General features: G+C 38.5%; 1 protein-coding gene across 2 annotated transcripts in view; it reads right to left on the bottom strand.

Moving 5' to 3' along the window:
- Positions 1–281: 281 nt before the first annotated feature.
- p2rx1 (purinergic receptor P2X, ligand-gated ion channel, 1) overlaps positions 282–18,265 on the bottom strand; it is a 65,220-nt gene continuing 47,236 nt past the window's right edge. The window contains exons 7-13 of one of the 2 annotated variants that reach the window (XM_061898269.1): positions 16,883–17,024; positions 12,440–12,585; positions 9,913–10,003; positions 1,926–1,991; positions 1,760–1,855; positions 895–933; positions 282–652 (exon numbers count right to left, since the gene is read on the bottom strand). In XM_061898269.1, the coding sequence (XP_061754253.1) occupies positions 907–933; positions 1,760–1,855; positions 1,926–1,991; positions 9,913–10,003; positions 12,440–12,585; positions 16,883–17,024 (568 nt within the window). In that variant the 3' untranslated portion in view covers positions 282–652; positions 895–906. Of the gene's footprint in view, positions 653–894; positions 934–1,759; positions 1,856–1,925; positions 1,992–9,912; positions 10,004–12,439; positions 12,586–16,882; positions 17,025–18,265 lie in introns of those variants that run through there. The other variant, XR_009806519.1, reaches the window with a different exon arrangement.

Below are 18,265 nucleotides of genomic sequence, written 5' to 3'. Positions count from 1 at the left end.
GTGTGTTGTTTTTACCCAGATGTGTTGTGGACAGAGCTATTGCTGTGAAGGGGGTGTTGTCGATGTTGCTTTTTCTGCAGTGAGCAAGCTGGTACGGCTCCACTGTGGGAGGATGGAGTCTCTTCGATATGACGTGATCAGACCTTCAAAACTTTTCATTATAATAGGAATAACTATCAGGAAAGGACTTGCTGAAAAAGTCTTTGAAAACCCTTGCAGACTGCTCCGCGCATAACATTAGTAATAATATTGGATTAGATTCATACAGCCACTCAAAGAGCTTCACAGAGAACAGAGAACCTGTCATTTATTCACTCACATGCACACATTGACTCCTTGCTTGTGTTTATCATACAAAAACATCACATCAGATTTTTTTTTTTTCATTCTGGAAATGGGTTTGCAGTCATATTGATGAATGAACATTTTACAACCACTTTTTCATTTCTTGCTAAGGGATAAAGGGCATCCTTGTACCTTCAATAAATAATTTATTGGTTTTAGAAACTCAAAATTCCATACTTTTTGACACCGAAAGAATTCATACAGATTTTTGGAAGACATTTTCATCTTCTTCAATCCCTGATGTTGATTTGTTGTCTATTAAAAGATTCCACCGTTCCTTCGTGTACATTTCTCCCTGAGGTCACTTCTGAAAAATATCAATAAACAATAAATAGGTCAGAGTTACGTTTTTTGATCATACTTCTGAAAAATATTAATAAACAATCACTACGTCAGAATTATTGTTATTATTTGTACTTCTAAATATACTAATACAAAATCAACTAGTCAGAAATATTGTTCTTGTTTGTCATTCTAAAACTATTTATAAACAATCAACAGATCAAAATTATAGTTATTGTTTTTAATACATATCAAGAAAATCCTCACTTTAGAAAGAGGTTAGCTGCCTGTCTTTGAGGCAGGATCCTGCAAGCATGGACATAAAAAAAAAAAAGTGTTTAGGCTGCTCAGGCAATGCAAATATCACAACATGACAGATACTATATGTGTATGATTGTCAGATACTGAATGGTTTAAAGATTTTATATGAAAAACATATATTACTGTATGTGATTGAACTGCTGGATGATTTAAAGATGTTATATCACTGATAATTATGATTGGCAGATATGGATGGATGGACAAATACTGAATGATGGACAGAGGTGATACGATGAAAGATATGATATGATATATGTAGATCCACCTTTGGCTAAGCAGAGTCTTCTGTGTGTTTAATGTCTGCCCTGTTGGCATAAAATATGTTATTATTATTATTACTATAATAAATGATAAATGGGTTGTACTTGTATAGCGCTTTTCTACCTTCAAGGTACTCAAAGCGCTTTGACACTACTTCCACATTTACCCATTCACACACACATTCACACAATGATGGAGGGAGCTGCCATGCAAGGCGCTAACCAGCACCATCAGGAGCAAGGGTGAAGTGTCTTGCTCAGGGCACAACGGACTTGACGAGGTTGGTACTAGGTGGGGATTGAACCAGGGACCCTCGAGTTGCACACGGCCACTCGCCCCACAGCGCCACGCCATCTCTTAATAATAATTATTATTTATATTAATATTATTAATGTTATTATTATTAGTAGTACTACTAGTGGTAGTGGTAGTAGCAGTAGGAACCTTCTCTCTATTAAATATAAACCCACTTTAGATGTGTTTGCTGCCATCTAGTGGTAAAAGTCAGCATCTTTGTCATGCAAGGTGAAAGTTGTGTTGTTGTTTTTACCTTTGTTTCTTTATCTGTGTGTTTAAATTTCATATTCTTGTAAAACTCTTTTTGGGGGACAAAATACAGTAGCACAAAGTCACAGACTACAGTTGCCTGAAAGAAAAAAACAATTTTATAAAGGTTTTGGATGAGTGATTTTGTGAAATACCGAAGAAGAATTTACCACTCCAAAAATGCCGACTCCAGATCCAATTGCCGTGAGCGTTGGAATAATATCAAACTGTCTTCCCTGTCAAAAAAGAACAGTAATGTTCAGAAAACCAACACACACAATTATAGATAGATAGATATAGATAGATAGATAGATAGATAGATAGATAGATAGATAGATAGATAGATAGATAGATAGATAGATAGATAGATAGATAGATAGATAGATAGATAGATAGATAGATAGATATAGATAGATAGATAGATAGATAGATAGATAGATAGATAGATAGATGGATATAGATAGATAGTACTTTATTGATTCCTTCAGGAAAATTAAAACTCACACAATCTAAAAATCTATTAAAATTCCAATTACAAATATTATTTCAATACACAAAGTTGTACATATATTATTTCAATACACAATGTTTAACAAATATTGATTCAATGTACAATATTGTAATTGTTGCGATTAGCATAAATTATTATAAATAACCTTAAATGTATTCTAAATGATTATTATTAACCGTATTGTACTAATTAATAAGCATACAGTATTAATTTAAAACGCTTACACAATTGCACAATTATTATTGTAATACAAAATGTGGTAGTTATTATTTCAACACACAGTATGGGACATTTATTATTTTAATATCTAATATTGTACACATATTTTAACACAGAATAATGTACAAATTGTATTGTAATACAAAGATACAAAGATCCTAATATATATTAATGTAAGATTATTTATATTGTTATTATAATAAACAATGTTCTACAATTATTATGTCATACATATGCATGGATATTAAAATTGTAGCAATAGTGTATCATTAAAAATAACAATTAATTAACTAAATAAAACAACAATATTTTATTTAAAACAACAAGTACAAAAACATGAAAGAATAATAAGTAATTAAAAAAATAAAAACAATGAACTTACAAAAATAAAACAACAAGGCATTGTTGAAAACAAAAAAAAAACATACAATAATTCTGTTCCAGAGTAAAAATGTGCTTATGATGAAACTTTCATAACTACAGCAAATAGCTTACGTCACTTTTAAACAATAACAATAGAATGTGTTGTTTTCTGCACAGCAATTCCTGTGTATAAGCACTGTAGGCATAATATGCTTACAAACATTATCAATTAGTAAGCATAAGCCTTAATTAAAATGTGTACCATACTTAGTAATAAGCATACATTATCATTAAAAAGCGTACAGTATTGTTTAATAAGCATAAATTATTATTACTAACCTTATTGTAATAATTAATAAGAATACAGTATTAATTTAAAATGCTTACAGTATTAATTAACACGTATACAGTCTTATGTACATTAATAATGAAGAAGCTTAAAATATTAGTTATTAAGCGTACAGTAATAATTTTTAAGTGTATAGTGTAGATAATAAGCTTACGATCATAAATAAAAGGTACAGTATAGAGTTTAGTTTATAAGCTTAGAGAATTAAAGAAAATATTGATCTTAATAACTTCTTCAGTCTAATTTAAAACCTTTATTAGACAAACCTCAGCACTATTTACTGGTCTTTAGCATCATGCTTGTACCTACATGCTGATTACATGAATTCAATGACTTTCACATGTGCACAAAATATTTTTTTATTTTTCAATGAGCGGACTTTCTGTTGTTACGGTTACTTTTCTCTTTTGCATTTTATTGATGTCTTATTAAAAAACAACAACACAAATATTAACAAATAAACTACTGTACTTTGGTGTAGTACTTTAATGTAGCACTTTGGTGTAGTATTTTGAGTCAAGCGACCGTGGTGGAAGTAAAGCAAACATTAGTAAACCTACCCTAGTGGAAAGGATGCTAACGCTTGTGAACCTACCCTAGTGAAGTAATGCAAACACATGTGAACCTACCCGAGTGGACATGAAATATCCTTGTGTGAACCTACCTTAGTGGAACTGAAGCATACACGTGTGAACTTACCCAATTGGTTGTTATATGCAAAGACGTATAAGTCTATCCTAGTGTAAGTGATGCTCATACTGTCATGAGGGCGGTTCTCCTGCCTTTTTTCCCTCTTGTTTTCGTACTCCCCTCCCCTCTTGTGTCTGTAAGTCTCCCCCCCGGTCATCAGTTGCAGGTGTGCTGCCAGTCATCCGAGCCCACCTGCTTCTACAAACCCCGTTCCCATATGAGTTGGGATATTGTGTTAGATGTAAATATAAACGGAATACAATGATTTGCAAATAATTTTCAACCCATATTCATTTGAATATGCTACAAAGACAACATATTTGATGTTCAAACTGATAAACATTTTTTTTTTTTCCCGCAAATAATCATGAACTTTAGAATTTGATGCCAGCAACACTGATAAAGTTGAGGAATTCTCATCAAACACTTATTTGGAACATCCCACAGGTATGCAGGCTAATTGGGAACAGGTGGGTGCCATGATTGGGTATAAAAGCAGCTTCCGTGAAATGCTCAATCATTCGCAAACAAGGATTGGGAAACGGTCACCACTTTGTGAACAAATGCGTGAGCAAATAGTCAAACAGTTTAAGAACAACATTTCTCAATGGGCTATTGCGAGAAATTTAGGAATTTCACCGTCTACGGTCCGTAATACCATCAAAAGGTTCAGAGAATCTGGAGAAAACACTGCACGTAAGCGATGATATAACAGACCTTCGTTCCCTCGGGCGGTACTGCATCAAAAAGCGACATCAGTGTGTAAAGGATATCACCACATGGGCTCAGGAACACTTCAGAAAACCACTGTCAGTAACTACAGTTTGTCGCTACATCTGTATGTGCAAGTTAAAACTCTACCATGCAAAGCCAAAGCCGTTTATCAACGACATCCAGAAACGCCGCCGGCTTCGCTGGGCCCGAGCTCAGCTAAGATGGACTGATGCAAAGTGGAAAAGTGTTCTGTGGTCTGACGAGTCCACATTTCAAATTGTTTTTTGGAAACGGTGAATGTTGTGTCCTCTGGACCAAAGAGGAAGAGATCCATCAGGACTGTTCTAGGTGCAAAGTTGAAAAGCCAGCATCTGTGATGGTATGGGGGTGTATTAGTGCCCAAGGCATGGGTAACTTACACATCTGTGAAGGCACCATTAATGCTGAAAGGTACATACAGGTTTTGGAGCTACATATGTTGCCATCGAAGCAATGTTATCATGGACTCCCCTGCTTATAATGCCAAGTCACTTGTTACAACAGCGTGCTTTCATAGTAAAAGAGTGTGGGTACTAGACTGGTTTGCCTGTAGTCCAGACCTGTCTCCCATTGAAAATGTGTGGCGCATTATGAAGCCTAAAATACTACAACAGAGACATTTGAACAACTTAAGCTGTACATAAAACAAGAATGGGAAAGAATTCCACCTGAAAAGCTTCAAAAATGTGTCTCCTTAGTTCCCAAAGGTTTATTGAGTGTTGTTAAAAGAAAAAGTGATGAAACACAGTGGTGAACATGCCCTTTCCCAACTACTTTGGCACATGTTGCAGCCATGAAAGTCCAAGGTAATTATTATTTGCAAAAAAAAAAAAAAAATTATGGGTTTGAACATCAAATATCTTGTCTTTGTAGTGCATTCATTTGTATATGAGTTGAAAAGGATTTGCAAATCATTGTATTCCGTTTATATTTACATCTAACACAATTTCCCAAGTCATATGGAAACGGGGTTTGTAATCAACCACCTGACTTAAACCCTGGATCTCCACTCAGCCAGTGCCAGTTCTTCCGTTGCCTGCGGTAGAATCTAGCCCCGAGCTCACCTACTCTGATCTTCGCCCTGAACTTTTTGTAATTCCTGTTTGTATTTCCTCAGTTGGTGGACAAACTTTTGACCCGGTTTTCCTGGAGCTGATTTTTCGTTACTACTGATTTCTTTTCCCCAGTGACTTTTTGTTACTAAATATAAATTTTTTTTTTTACTGATCTGCATTTGGATTCTTATTTTTTTGAGACCACAGCAGAACGAACTGGCCATGATGAATCCAACGGATCTTCCCCTTGATGAGGACACACCTGCGGCAATCCGGGAAGCCGTTTTGCATCAAGACATCCTGCTTGGCCTGCATGAACAGACACTACGCCATCTTGTCCAAGGAAATCAGGACCTTGTATCACAGATGAGTCAAATAATGAACCAATGTCTGTTTTGACCCATAAACTTTCATCCACAGCCTCTGCCCAGTCACCTTTGACCCCTGCCTCACCTCATGCCTCTGCCCCAACTGTTGAAGTTCCCGTGCCAAACCCTCAGCCTTTTCATGGGGACCTGTGCAGCTGTCAAGGCTTTCTTCTGCAGTGTTCCAACGTTTTTCAGCTCAGACCAACAATCTTTTCCACAGATAAGGCAAAGATTTGGTTTTTGGTTGGGTTACTAAGTGGCAGGGCCTTACATGGGCAGAGGCAGAAGACTCCAAGAATTTACTGGCACTCAAAAGATTTAATGACTTTATTGAGCGTTTCCGGCTAGTTTTCGACCACCCAAATTATGCTGCCAGTTCTGCTAAGCGTCTCCTAGCTCTACAGCAGGGAAGTTGTACTGCTGCTGATTATTCTGTGGAGTTTCAAACTTTGGCAGCTGATTTAGAATGGAATGACAACGCGCTTATGGAGATTTTTAGTAAGGGTCTTAACGACCGGATAAGGGGATGAATTGGCTTGCAGAGACGAAGAGACAAATTTTAGTTCACTCATTTCATTGGTGATTCATTGAGATAACCGTTTACATGAGCGCCACCTCGAGAAGACTGGTCAATCTAAATTCCCTCAAACTGTTACCAGACCAGCAATTAAAGCATCAGAAATTCCCCGTCCTACCCCTCCTGCGGCTACTGAAGAACCTATGCAGCTAGGCAGAGCCCACCTGTCTCCTGAAGAACGGCAGCAACGCATGCGGCTCGGTCAGTGCATATATTGTGGGGAATTGTGTCATTTAATTTCCACTTGTCCAGTCAGGTCAAAAAGACCGGACTCACCAGTAGTCCTGGGAGTATTGGTGAGTTGTTCTGAAATGGGGTGTAGTCCCCGATTGTTACTTCCGGCTACCCTTAGTTAGGGTAAATTTTCCTTACCGTTGATCGATTCTGGTGCTGATTCTGGTGCTGATTCTGGTGCTGAGGACATCTTTTTAGATTTTGAGTTAGCTAAACAGTCCAACATCCCCATACAGGCACTTAAAGCTCCCATTACAGCCAATTCTTTAAATAGGAAACTTTTGGCTAACACTTTGCCTCTCTGGAAACCACCATGAAGAAATTCAGTTTAAGATAATTTCTTCTACTCACACACCACTCGTGTTGGGACATCCTTGGTTGAGTTTGCACAACCCCAACTGGCTACATAGTAGAATTACAGGTTGGAGTGAAACGTGTCACATTAATTGCCTTCGCTCTGGCCTGGTGTCAGTTAAGGATGGTCCCTCTGAGCCTCTTGAAATTTCTGACCTGTCGAACATCCCCACATGTTATCATGACTTCACAGAGGTATTCAGTAAGGATTGCGCCATTGAGCTCCTCCCTGGTTCAACATTGCCCTCTAACTGCTTGTACAATTTGTCACGCCCAGAGAGGGAAGCAATGGAGAAATATTTAAGCAAGTCTCTATTAGCGGGCTTAATCCGTCAATCTTCTTCCCCTGTCGGTTCAGGATTTTTCTTTGTAGAAAGAAAAAAGACATGTCCCTGTATGGATTATTGTGGCCCCATCAGAAATAAATATCCACTATCTTTGTTCACGTCTGCCTTTCATAAATTACAAGGATCTCTATAATTTTCACGAAATTAGATCTGCGCAATGCATACCACCTCGTATGTACTAGAGAAGGTGACGAGTTGACAACTGCTTTAACACCCCCATGGGACATTTCTAATATTTGGTCATACCTTTTGGTCTTACTAACGCCCCAGCCGTTTTTCAAGCACTCGTTAATGACGTTTTGAGAGACTTTCTGAGCCGTTTTATTTTCGTTTATATTGACGATATTCTATTTTTTCCCCAGTGCCCAACTGAACATGTCAGTCACGTCCGTTTAGTTTTGCAAAAACTTTTGGAAAACAAATTGTAAAAGCGGAGGAATGTGACTTTCATCGTGACTCTGTCTTTTTTAGGGTTTATCGAAGCTGGACAAGTGAGATCCGACCCTCCAAAAATAAAGGCAGTTTTAGAATGGCCTAAGCCAACAAGTCGTCGGAAGCTCCAACAGTTCCTTGTTTTCGCTAATTTCTATAGGCGCTTGATACGAAACTTTAGCTCAATTGCCCAACCCCTTTCCAGATTAACCTCGTCATCTACTCCCTTTTCTTGGACTGAGGAGGCATAGTCGGCATTTAAAAAGCTAAAGGACTTGTTCACTACTGCACCAGTCAGTTCATTGTGGAGGTAGATGCTTCTGACTCTGGAGTTGGAGCGGTGCTAACTCAACAGTCAAGCTCTGATGACAAGCTCCACTCCTGTGCCTTCTATCCTCGTCGTTTATCGCAGACATAGGGAATCGGGAGCTTTTGGCCATCAAATTGGCACTAGAAGAGTGGAGGCACTAGCTTGAAGGAGCCAAACAGCAATTTATCGTCTGGACTGATCATAAGAATCTTTCTTACATTCAAACTGCCAAAGACTCAATTCACGCCAAGCCAGTTGGGCATTGTTTTTCAGCAGATTCAATTTCATCCTAACTTATCGTCCAGGTTCCAGGAATATCAAGCCAGATGCCCTCTCTCGTCAGTTCTCCTGTTCTGACACCCCGTCTGACCCAATGACCATTCTCCCTTCCACCCGTTTTGTTGCAGCCGTTAATTGGGAGATTGAAGCAGAGGTAAAGGAGGCTCCAAGCACGGAACCTGATCCAGGTAATGGACCCGATAACCGTCTCTATGTGCCCAATTCTGTCCATCCTCAAGTGTTGCAATGGGTCCATACTGCTTGATTTTCCTGCCACCCTGGAGTTACTCGCACACTCAACCTGCTCAAACGTCGATTTTGGTGGCCTTCAATGGATGCTGACACACAAAGTATGTCCTTGCCTGCTCCGTCTGCGCCCGAAGCAAGTTTACACACCGTCCACCCTCTGGACTTCTCCAGCCGCTCCCCGTACCTTCTCGACCAGGGTCTCATATTTCTATGGACTTTGTCACAGGACTGCCCCTGTCCCAAGGTAAAACAGTAATACTTACTTAATTGACCAATTTTCCAAGGCCTGTCATTTTGTGGCTCTACCCAAACTGCCGACAGCTTTGGAAACTGCAAATCTCCTTGTACGTTTGTAAATCATGTCTTTTGTCTACATGGACTGCCTATGGACATTGTCTCAGACCATGGACCTCAGTTCACCTCAAGTATGGCGGCTGTTCTGTAAGTCAGTTGGAGCTACAGTCAATCTTTCCTCTGGCTTTCACCCCCAAACTAATGGCCAAACGGAGCGGACAAACCAGGAGTTGGAAGCCGGAATCAGATGGGGGGTGGGGGCTGGGGGGGGTGATTTCATGAGGGCGGTTCTCCTACCTTTTTTTCCTCTTGTTTTCGTACTCCCCTCCCCTCTTGTGTCTGTAAGTCTTCTACTTGGTCATCAGTTGCAGGTGTGCTGCCAGTCATCCAAGCCCACCTGCTTCTAATCAACCACCTGACTTAAACCCTGGATCTCCACCCATCCAGTGCCAGTTTGTCCGTTGCTCTGACTCTGACCTTTGCCCTGAACCTTTTGTAATTCCTGTTTTTTTATATATCCCCAAGTGGTGGACAGACTTTTGACCCGGTTTTCCTGGAGCTGACTTTTTGTTACTACTGATTTATTTTCTCCAGTGACTTTTTGTTAAATGTAGATTTATTTATTTTTTTACTGATATGCATTTGGATTCTTATTTTTTGGGGCACCGCCCCGAATGGAAGTGATGCAAATATGTGTGAACCTACCCTAGTGGAAGTGATGCAAACATGTGTGAATATACCCTAGTAAAAGTGTACCTAATGGAGTGACTTACCAGTGATTCCACGATGATATCAATTCTGATACCAAACACTTTGAGGAGAGTTCTTTTATCTACTTTGTCTTCCCTGAAATGTTTGGCATACCTGGAAATAATTATAGAAAAAACTTAACAAGATTTATTTAAAAAATCTTAATACTACTGCTAATATAATCACCATTATATTAAAGGGAAACATTATCACAATTTCAAAAGGGTTAAAACCAATAAAAATCAGTTTTCAGTGGCTTATTTTATTTGTTGAAGTTTTTTTCCAAATTTTACCTGTCCCGGAATATCCTTAAAAAAAGCTTTAAAGTGCTTAATTTTCGCTCTCTCGAAGCCACTGTCTATTTTCCTAGTGTGACGTCATACAGTGCTGCCAATGTAAACAAACAATGGCGACTAGCACAGCAAAATATAGCGACATTAGCTCGGATTCATACTCGGATTTCAGCGGCTTAAGCGATTCAATAGATTACGCATGTATTGAAACGGATGGTTGGAGTATGGAGGCAGATAGCGAAAATGAAGTTCAAGAAGAAACTGAAGCTATTGAGCGAATAGTTATTGACGCTATTCGGCCATAGCATGGGTGTACCTAATGAAGTGGCCCAAGCATGGCCGAATAGCTGCGTTAGCAGCGCCGGTAAAATGTGCGGACCAAACGATCAGGACTTTCGCATCTTTTGGCACTGGAGCAACTTAAATCCGTCGATTGGTAAGTGTTTTTTTCGCATTAAATGTGGGTGGAAGGAAACGTAATATAGTTTCAAATGTACATATAGCTAGCCTAAATAGCATGTTAGCACCGATTAGCTGGCAGTCACGCCGCGACCAAATATATCTGATTAGCACATAAGTCAACAACATCAACAAAACTCACCTTTGTGATTTCGTTGACTTTAGCGTTGCAAATGCATCTGCAGGTTATCCATACATCTCTGTGCCACGTCTGTCATCGCCGGTAAAATGTGCAGACACTCGGGCACATTCAATGGGGGTCTGGCGGCAGACACTTTCCCATCTTCCGGCCAGTAGTGCAACTTGAATCCCTCCCTGTTAGTGTTGTTACACCCACCGACAACACACCGACGACGAGGCATGATGTCTCCAAGGTTCCAGAAAATAGTCGAAAAAACGGAAAATAACAGAGCTGAGACCTGGTGTTTGTATGTTTGAAAAAATGAAAATGGCGCCTTTCTTACCTAGGCAGCGTCATGTACTGACGTCATTGCTCTGACAGCCATAAACAGAAAGGCGTTTAATTCGCCAAAATTTACCCATTTAGAGTTCGGAAATCGGTTAAAAAAATATATGGTCTTTTTTCTGCAACATCAAGGTATATATTGACGCTTACATAGGTCTGGTGATAATGTTCCCCTTTAATTGCTTATTACACTTAATACCAATCAATAATACTAGTAATAATAATGATAATACAAATGACATAACATACTTTTTAACACACACACATATGTGAAATGATTTGTATTTATATTGCGCTTATCTCTAGTGACTCAAAGCGCTTTTACATAGTGAAACCAAAAAACTAAGTTATATTTAAACCAGTGTGGGTGGCACTGGGAGAAAGTGGGTAAAGTGCCTCGCCCAAGGATATAACGGTAGTGACTAGGATGGCGGAAGCGGGGATCGAACCTGCACCCCTCAAATTGCTGGCACAGCCACTCTGTCAACCGAGCTTGTCCCTTTTGGGGTCACGGTGGTGGCTGGAGCCTATCCCAGCCGCATTCGGGACATATGTATATATTGATATATATATATATATATATATATATATATATATATATATATATATATATATATATATATATATATATATATATATATATATATATATATATATATATATATGTCCCAATATGAAAAAATTCCCCATATATATATATATATATATATATATATATATATATAAAATATACTAATTACAACAAGAATACTTGAAGAAAATACTCATTATTATTAATATTTTTTCATCTCAACTCGTTTACATGTCCTGTAACTTTTCCATCATGTTCTTTGCAAAAATACATTTTATTTGACAGCACCACAATGAAAATAACTACTAAAAAACTACAAGTTGAAAAGTAGTCAAATCAAATACAGAAAATAATATCAATAAATAATATTCTAAAATATTCATTACAACAATGAATGTCAACATAACAGAAATTATTTCAAATCATATTACAAATTTTGTGTATTCATACACTATAATAAATATTACAATATATGATTTTGTTGTATTAAATATCAAAATATAGTGCATACACTGCATTAAATAATGAAGTGCATGATTACATGGTAATACATATTTCCATGTAATCATAAATTGTATTAAATATTGTAATATTACTGCATTAAATGTTACAGTGAGCGATAGAAAAATGGATGGGATATATAATTAATTTATATTATATAATACAATGTAAGAATACATTGTAATACATAATACAATGAATAAAGTAAAGTATTACATATTCTAGTATGAAGTTTAAAGTATATGAAAGTATTAACATACCTAAAGTTGTATCCAACAGAAGTTCCGATGGCGTCTGTGTACTTAGGGTTTCCATACAGTCCATGAAAACTATATTTTGGTTTGCAGTGTTCCACAGCCACATCAAAGTTGCACGTCCAGTCAATTACAATGCCGATAGCACCCCCCTTTGGGAGAAATACATCATTACACACAGTTGTAGAACCAAATCAACTAGAAAATATATTAACTAAGTTAGCAGTTTTATACTCTATGTATGTATATATGTATGTATGTATGTATGTATGTATGAAGAGAGTTGACAATCCCACTTTTCCGGGCAAATACCCTGGACTCAGAGTTGGAAGTGCTGATTTTTATCCCAGTCCCTTCACACTCAGCTATGAATCGATCCAGTGAGAGATGAAGATCATGGCAAGATGAAGCCACATCATTAGCAAAAAGCAGAGACTTAATCCCGTAGCCATTTGAGCAGATCCCCTCAAAGCCCTGACTGCAACTGAAAATTCTGTCCATAAAAGTTACAAATCAAATCGGTGACAAAGGGCAGCCATGAGGAGTCTAACCCTAAGTAGAAACGGGGCTAAATTATTGCCGGTAACGCGGACAAATCTTTGACATTGATCGTACATGAGTAGAGCGCCACAATCAGATGGTTTGATACCCCATATTACTGGCACACTCCACAAAGGACTTGGGACACTGCTGAACGCCTTTTCCAAGTCCACAAAATAAGCTGGTTCAAGGACACTGCCAGGAGTATAGAGCTAGTTCACGACCAGGACGAAAATCACAGTTCCTCTGGAATTTGAGGTTGGACTATTCGGCGTAACCCCCTCTCAAGTACACCTTATTAAACCTTACCAGGAAGGCTGAGGCGTGTGATCCTACAACAGTTTGAACATATCCTCAGGTCCCCCTTCTTAAACATAGGAACAACTAACCCGGTCTGCCAATCCAGAGGCACCATCCCAATGTCCACGGAATGCTGCAGTCTTGACAAAAAAGACTGCCTCACTGCATCCAGAGCGTTAAGGAAATCCGGGCGGCTCTCATCCACCCCAGGGGTCTTGCCACCGAGGAGTTTCTTAACTACCTTGGCAACCTCAGCCACAGACACAAGTGAACCCACTATAGAGCAGTGATGGAATGTCCACTCTGTGCCAGAGTGTTTCGTATCTTCTTGTGCGTACCTCCAGAAATCCTTTGTCACAGTCTTGTCTACAGCCATTGCCACGTTTTTGTACCTTTTGTTCCACGGAAGATTTTTTGTAAACTTTTGTCAGGTAAGATTAGCTTCCTAGCATCGCCTCCGTTGGAGCGCTTTTTGTTGTATTTGGTAGTTTTTGTTCTTAGCCCCTTTTTCCCTCCATAGCCGGAGCGTTTCGAGTTAATACTTTTGTTAGTTCAGTGGTCAGGTCAAATCTGTTTTGATAGCCTGTTTTGTTTCTCTGATTTTGGACCGCTCCCCTTGTGAGAATAATTAACTGTTTCCCAAATCCTGCATCTGTATTCAGAGTCATATTCTGGTCGTGATAAAAACATGGTGACATTTACGCAAAAGGCCAGAACTTTGTCTCGACTGACTGATGTTCCGTGGGAATTGATGTTCTTAAATGTTGTTCACATGTCTAAAACAACACTGTCTGACATACAGTTTTTAAAAATGTTTTTATGGATTGGGATGGGGGAGCACGGTGGAACAGGAGCTAGTGCATGTGCTTCACAATAAGAAGGTCCTGAGTATGATCCTCGGGGTCTTTCTGTGTGGAGTTTACATGATTTCTCCGTGACTGCTTAGGTTGCCTAACCTGACACTCTCCAGACCCTAGTAATTCGCTGAGCTCTACACAATGGTCTGGGCTCGAAGGCATTGCAAACTCCTTCAAGATAGGAAAAAATAATGTACCAATCAGGATCGCCGGGCGGGATTTTATAGAAGTGACGTAGCACTGAAGTGACTGTTTGATTCAAACAACAATGGCGGCGAGCAGTCGTGTGCTGACATTGATTCTGCTATTGCAACTGTTTTGTCAAATCAATCGAATATTAATTATTTAAAAGATGAACAGAGAACGGTTTTGAAGGCATTTTTTGGTGGCAAGGAGGTTTTGGCTCTTCATCCGACCGGGTTTGGATTTCCCAGTGCCGCTCTCATCAGCGTTACGGGTTGATTTCGATGTGAGTGGTTGAAGTAACACATTCAAGAAAAGGGACAAGTGGTTTATCCAATCACATACAATGATTTTTTTTACAACGCCCCGCCTTCTGAAATATATCTCCTATTGAGAACTCTCAGATCCTTGTGTGGCGCTCAGCGGACTACAGGGATCTGGAGAGAGTCAAGGTTATGAGTTCCCTCCTTCCATCTCCAAAGACATGCACCTGGGGGATAGATTGATTGGCAACACTAAATTGGCCATCGTGCGGAAATGTTAATTGTTGTCTATCTGTGTTGGCCCTGCGATGAGGTGGCGACGTTTCCAGGGCGTACCCCCTTCTGCCCGAATGCAGCTGGGATAGGCTACAGCACCTTCCGTGACTCCGAGAGGGACAAGCGGTAGAAAAAATGGATGGATCGGGATGGTGAAAATTTTAACGTGGGTTATTTATTCACGATGTATGCACGGTTTGCCGATGTTGTGAGATACTGCATACAAAACTCGATACCAGCAAACATTATGGCAGAGTTAACAGCATTACAAACAATAATTGAAATAAAACCAAAACAATCTGTATTCATGCGGGGTCTCATTGTCATCAGATCATGATAATTAATGTTTTTACATTCTTTCTTTTTATGTTTTCTAGTTGCTAAGTTTTATATTTTCATTTAAGAGGTCACTGTGTTTAAATTAATTGAGTTTTTAGCAGATTTTAAGTTTGTTTTGTTTTGTCATATTTAATTTGATATTGTGATGACAGTTTATCCTTTGCCACAATTATGATCAGTAAGTGCTGTATAACTTCGTATCACAAATAGCCTAAACTTTGTAAATTTTACAGACTGGAGTGCACCAAGAATAGGAAGTTTTAGTTCTTTTTCATCTTTACACATTTGTTAAAACCTAACCCCTAAACCTAACTTTTTTCCCATGTAATAAACATGATTTTTCCCAAACCTAACACTTTTTTAGTCAATAAATAAATCCAAAAAATATTTTTATATTGCTTTCAATGTTGAACAAACCAAAACGCTCCATACAATGTTTTTCAGTCTGTCACATCTGAAGAAACTGAACACAACATCATCAAAAAACTATTTGTTAGTGTACATACTTGGAACTTTATGAAAAAAACAATTATTATAGACAGGGAGGTACACCTCACCATCCTGTGCAAACCGCTTAAACCCTAACTCGAGACGCGAGACTCTTCAAGTCTACACTCAAAAACAAACAGTGACTATAGTTGGCATAACTTCCCTATGTCCTGTCAGATTAATATAAATAATTATATTAAATATATGGATTCATATTTTCAAAACAACTGACATGGAAATCAGAGGGCAGGACTTTATTTTTTTAAATATTTTTTTTGTGTTACATTTAAATTACGTCATTATTTTGACAGTTTGACAGAAAGTGGGTACGACAATCGCTCTTCCAACACACAGCGCGTGTTCTGGCTTTAAGGCATGGGGCACCTGACTGACCTGACAACGGTATACTCCCAACAGCGTTTTACATCAATTTTATTCAAGTCAACCCAACATTTGTTACGTCAGTATGATTTAATGTTAACCTTACGTTGACAGCACATTATGGATTAAATAATGTTTAAAATAAAAGTGGACTTCAATGCCAGGAGTTGCAGCGGGGTGTACATGACCTAAATGTTTATATTGAGAGAGGATGGTAATGTACAGGGCACACAAAGTCCTACACAAAGTATATTTGCAGTCAGTCATATCATCATCTGTCACTTAACTACCAAGGACATGACCTTGGTATCCTCAATGGTAGTTATGGCCATGCCTCTGACCTGCTCATTGCTAGATTAACCTGCCCCGTGTAAATGCCCACCACAAAAACAGGCTTCACATACATTTTAAAATGTATGGTGTTTTGCAAACTGTATGTCGATGATCTTTAAGATTTGTCACTTTCCTTTTCATTGAAATATGCTAACCGAGCATGATGTTGTCCTCTTGTTCCACTCGGCTGTGGTTTGTGATACGACATCTATACGTTGTTGTATGTGATGTATGATATCTATATGCTGTTGTATGTGATATATGATATGTTGCATGCATGGGATATATGACATCAATTTTCCTGTTGTCGGTGATATGACATCTATATGTTGTTGTACATGAGATATGACGTTACATTGTTGTATGTTCTATATGACATCTGTTACATTGGTGTATGTCAAGTGGTATTTATACATTGTGATATATGAAAGGTATTCAAACCTATTGAAAATGATGTGAGCATTTAGCATACTTAGTTTGAAACTCACCATTTTAGCTATAGTGTGAAAATTTAAACCAGACTCTCTGATGATGTCTCCCAGTTTGAAAATTGGACAGAAAGGATCTGTCTTTGAATCATGAAGACATTTCTTTATGTAATCAATGTCAATGTGCTCCACAATGTTACTCCTGCAAACACAAACGTGTACTGTGATGAGTAATTTCATGCCTGAGTTTCTGGTTGAATTCAGTTTGTTTTTTTCCACACACTTTAGGTGCAGAACATTGCTCACAATGCAAAATATGATCATTGATACAATTCCATCCAAGAGCTGCTTTCAAAATGTTTCCTTTAAAAACAAAATAAGGCTTGATAAATAAATACTAACAAAAATAACAGTAATAATACAATTGTAGACTGCAAACTATACATTAGATGAATATACAAATCCTGTTTCCATATGAGTTGGGAAATTGTGTTGGATGTAAATATAAACGGAACGGCGTGGCGCAGTGGGAGAGTGGCCGTGCGCAACCCGAGGGTCACTGGTTCAAATCCCACCTAGAACCAACCTCGTCACGTCCGTTGTGTCCTGAGCAAGACACTTCACCCTTGCTCCTGATGGTTGCTGGTTGGCGCCTTGCATGGCAGCTCCCTCCATCAGTGTGTGAATGTGTGTGTGAATGGGTAAATGTGGAAGTAGTGTCAAAGCGCTTTGAGTACCTTGAAGGTAGAAAAGCGCTATACAAGTACAACCCATTTATCATTTAACACAATGATTTGCAAATCCTTTTCAACCCATATTCAGTTGAATATGCTACAAAGACAACATATTGATGTTCAAACTGATAAACTTTTTTTTCCCTGCAAATAATCATTAACATTAGAATTTGATGACAGCAACACGTGACAAAAAAGTTGGGAAAGGTGGCAATAAATACTGATAAAGTTGAGGAATTCTCATCAAACACTTTTGGAACATCCCACAGGTCTGCAGGCTAATTAGGAACAGGTGGGTGCCATGATTGGGTATAAAAACAGTTTTCGTGAAATGCTCAGTCATTCAAAAACAAGGACGGAGCGAAGGTCACCATTTTGTGAACAAATGTGTGAGCAATGTGTCAAGCAGTTTAAGAACAACATTTCTCAACGGTCTATTACAAGGAATTTAGGAATTTCACCATCTACGGTCCGTAATACTATCAAAAGGTTCAGAAAATCTGGAGAAATCACTGAACATAAGTGATGATATAACGGACTTTCATTCCCTCAGGCGGTACTGCATCAAAAAGCGACATCAGTGTGTAAAAGGTATCACTACAAGGGCTCAGGAACACTTCAGAAAACCACTGTTAGTAACTACAGTTTGTCGCTACAAATTAAAACTACTATGCAAAGCCAAAGCCATTTATCAACGACACCCTGAAAC

This window comes from Nerophis ophidion, linkage group LG04 (assembly GCF_033978795.1).
Source record: "Nerophis ophidion isolate RoL-2023_Sa linkage group LG04, RoL_Noph_v1.0, whole genome shotgun sequence".
NCBI classification, from domain to species: Eukaryota; Metazoa; Chordata; class Actinopteri; order Syngnathiformes; family Syngnathidae; genus Nerophis; species Nerophis ophidion.
This window is presented reverse-complemented; position numbering and strand designations above follow the sequence as displayed.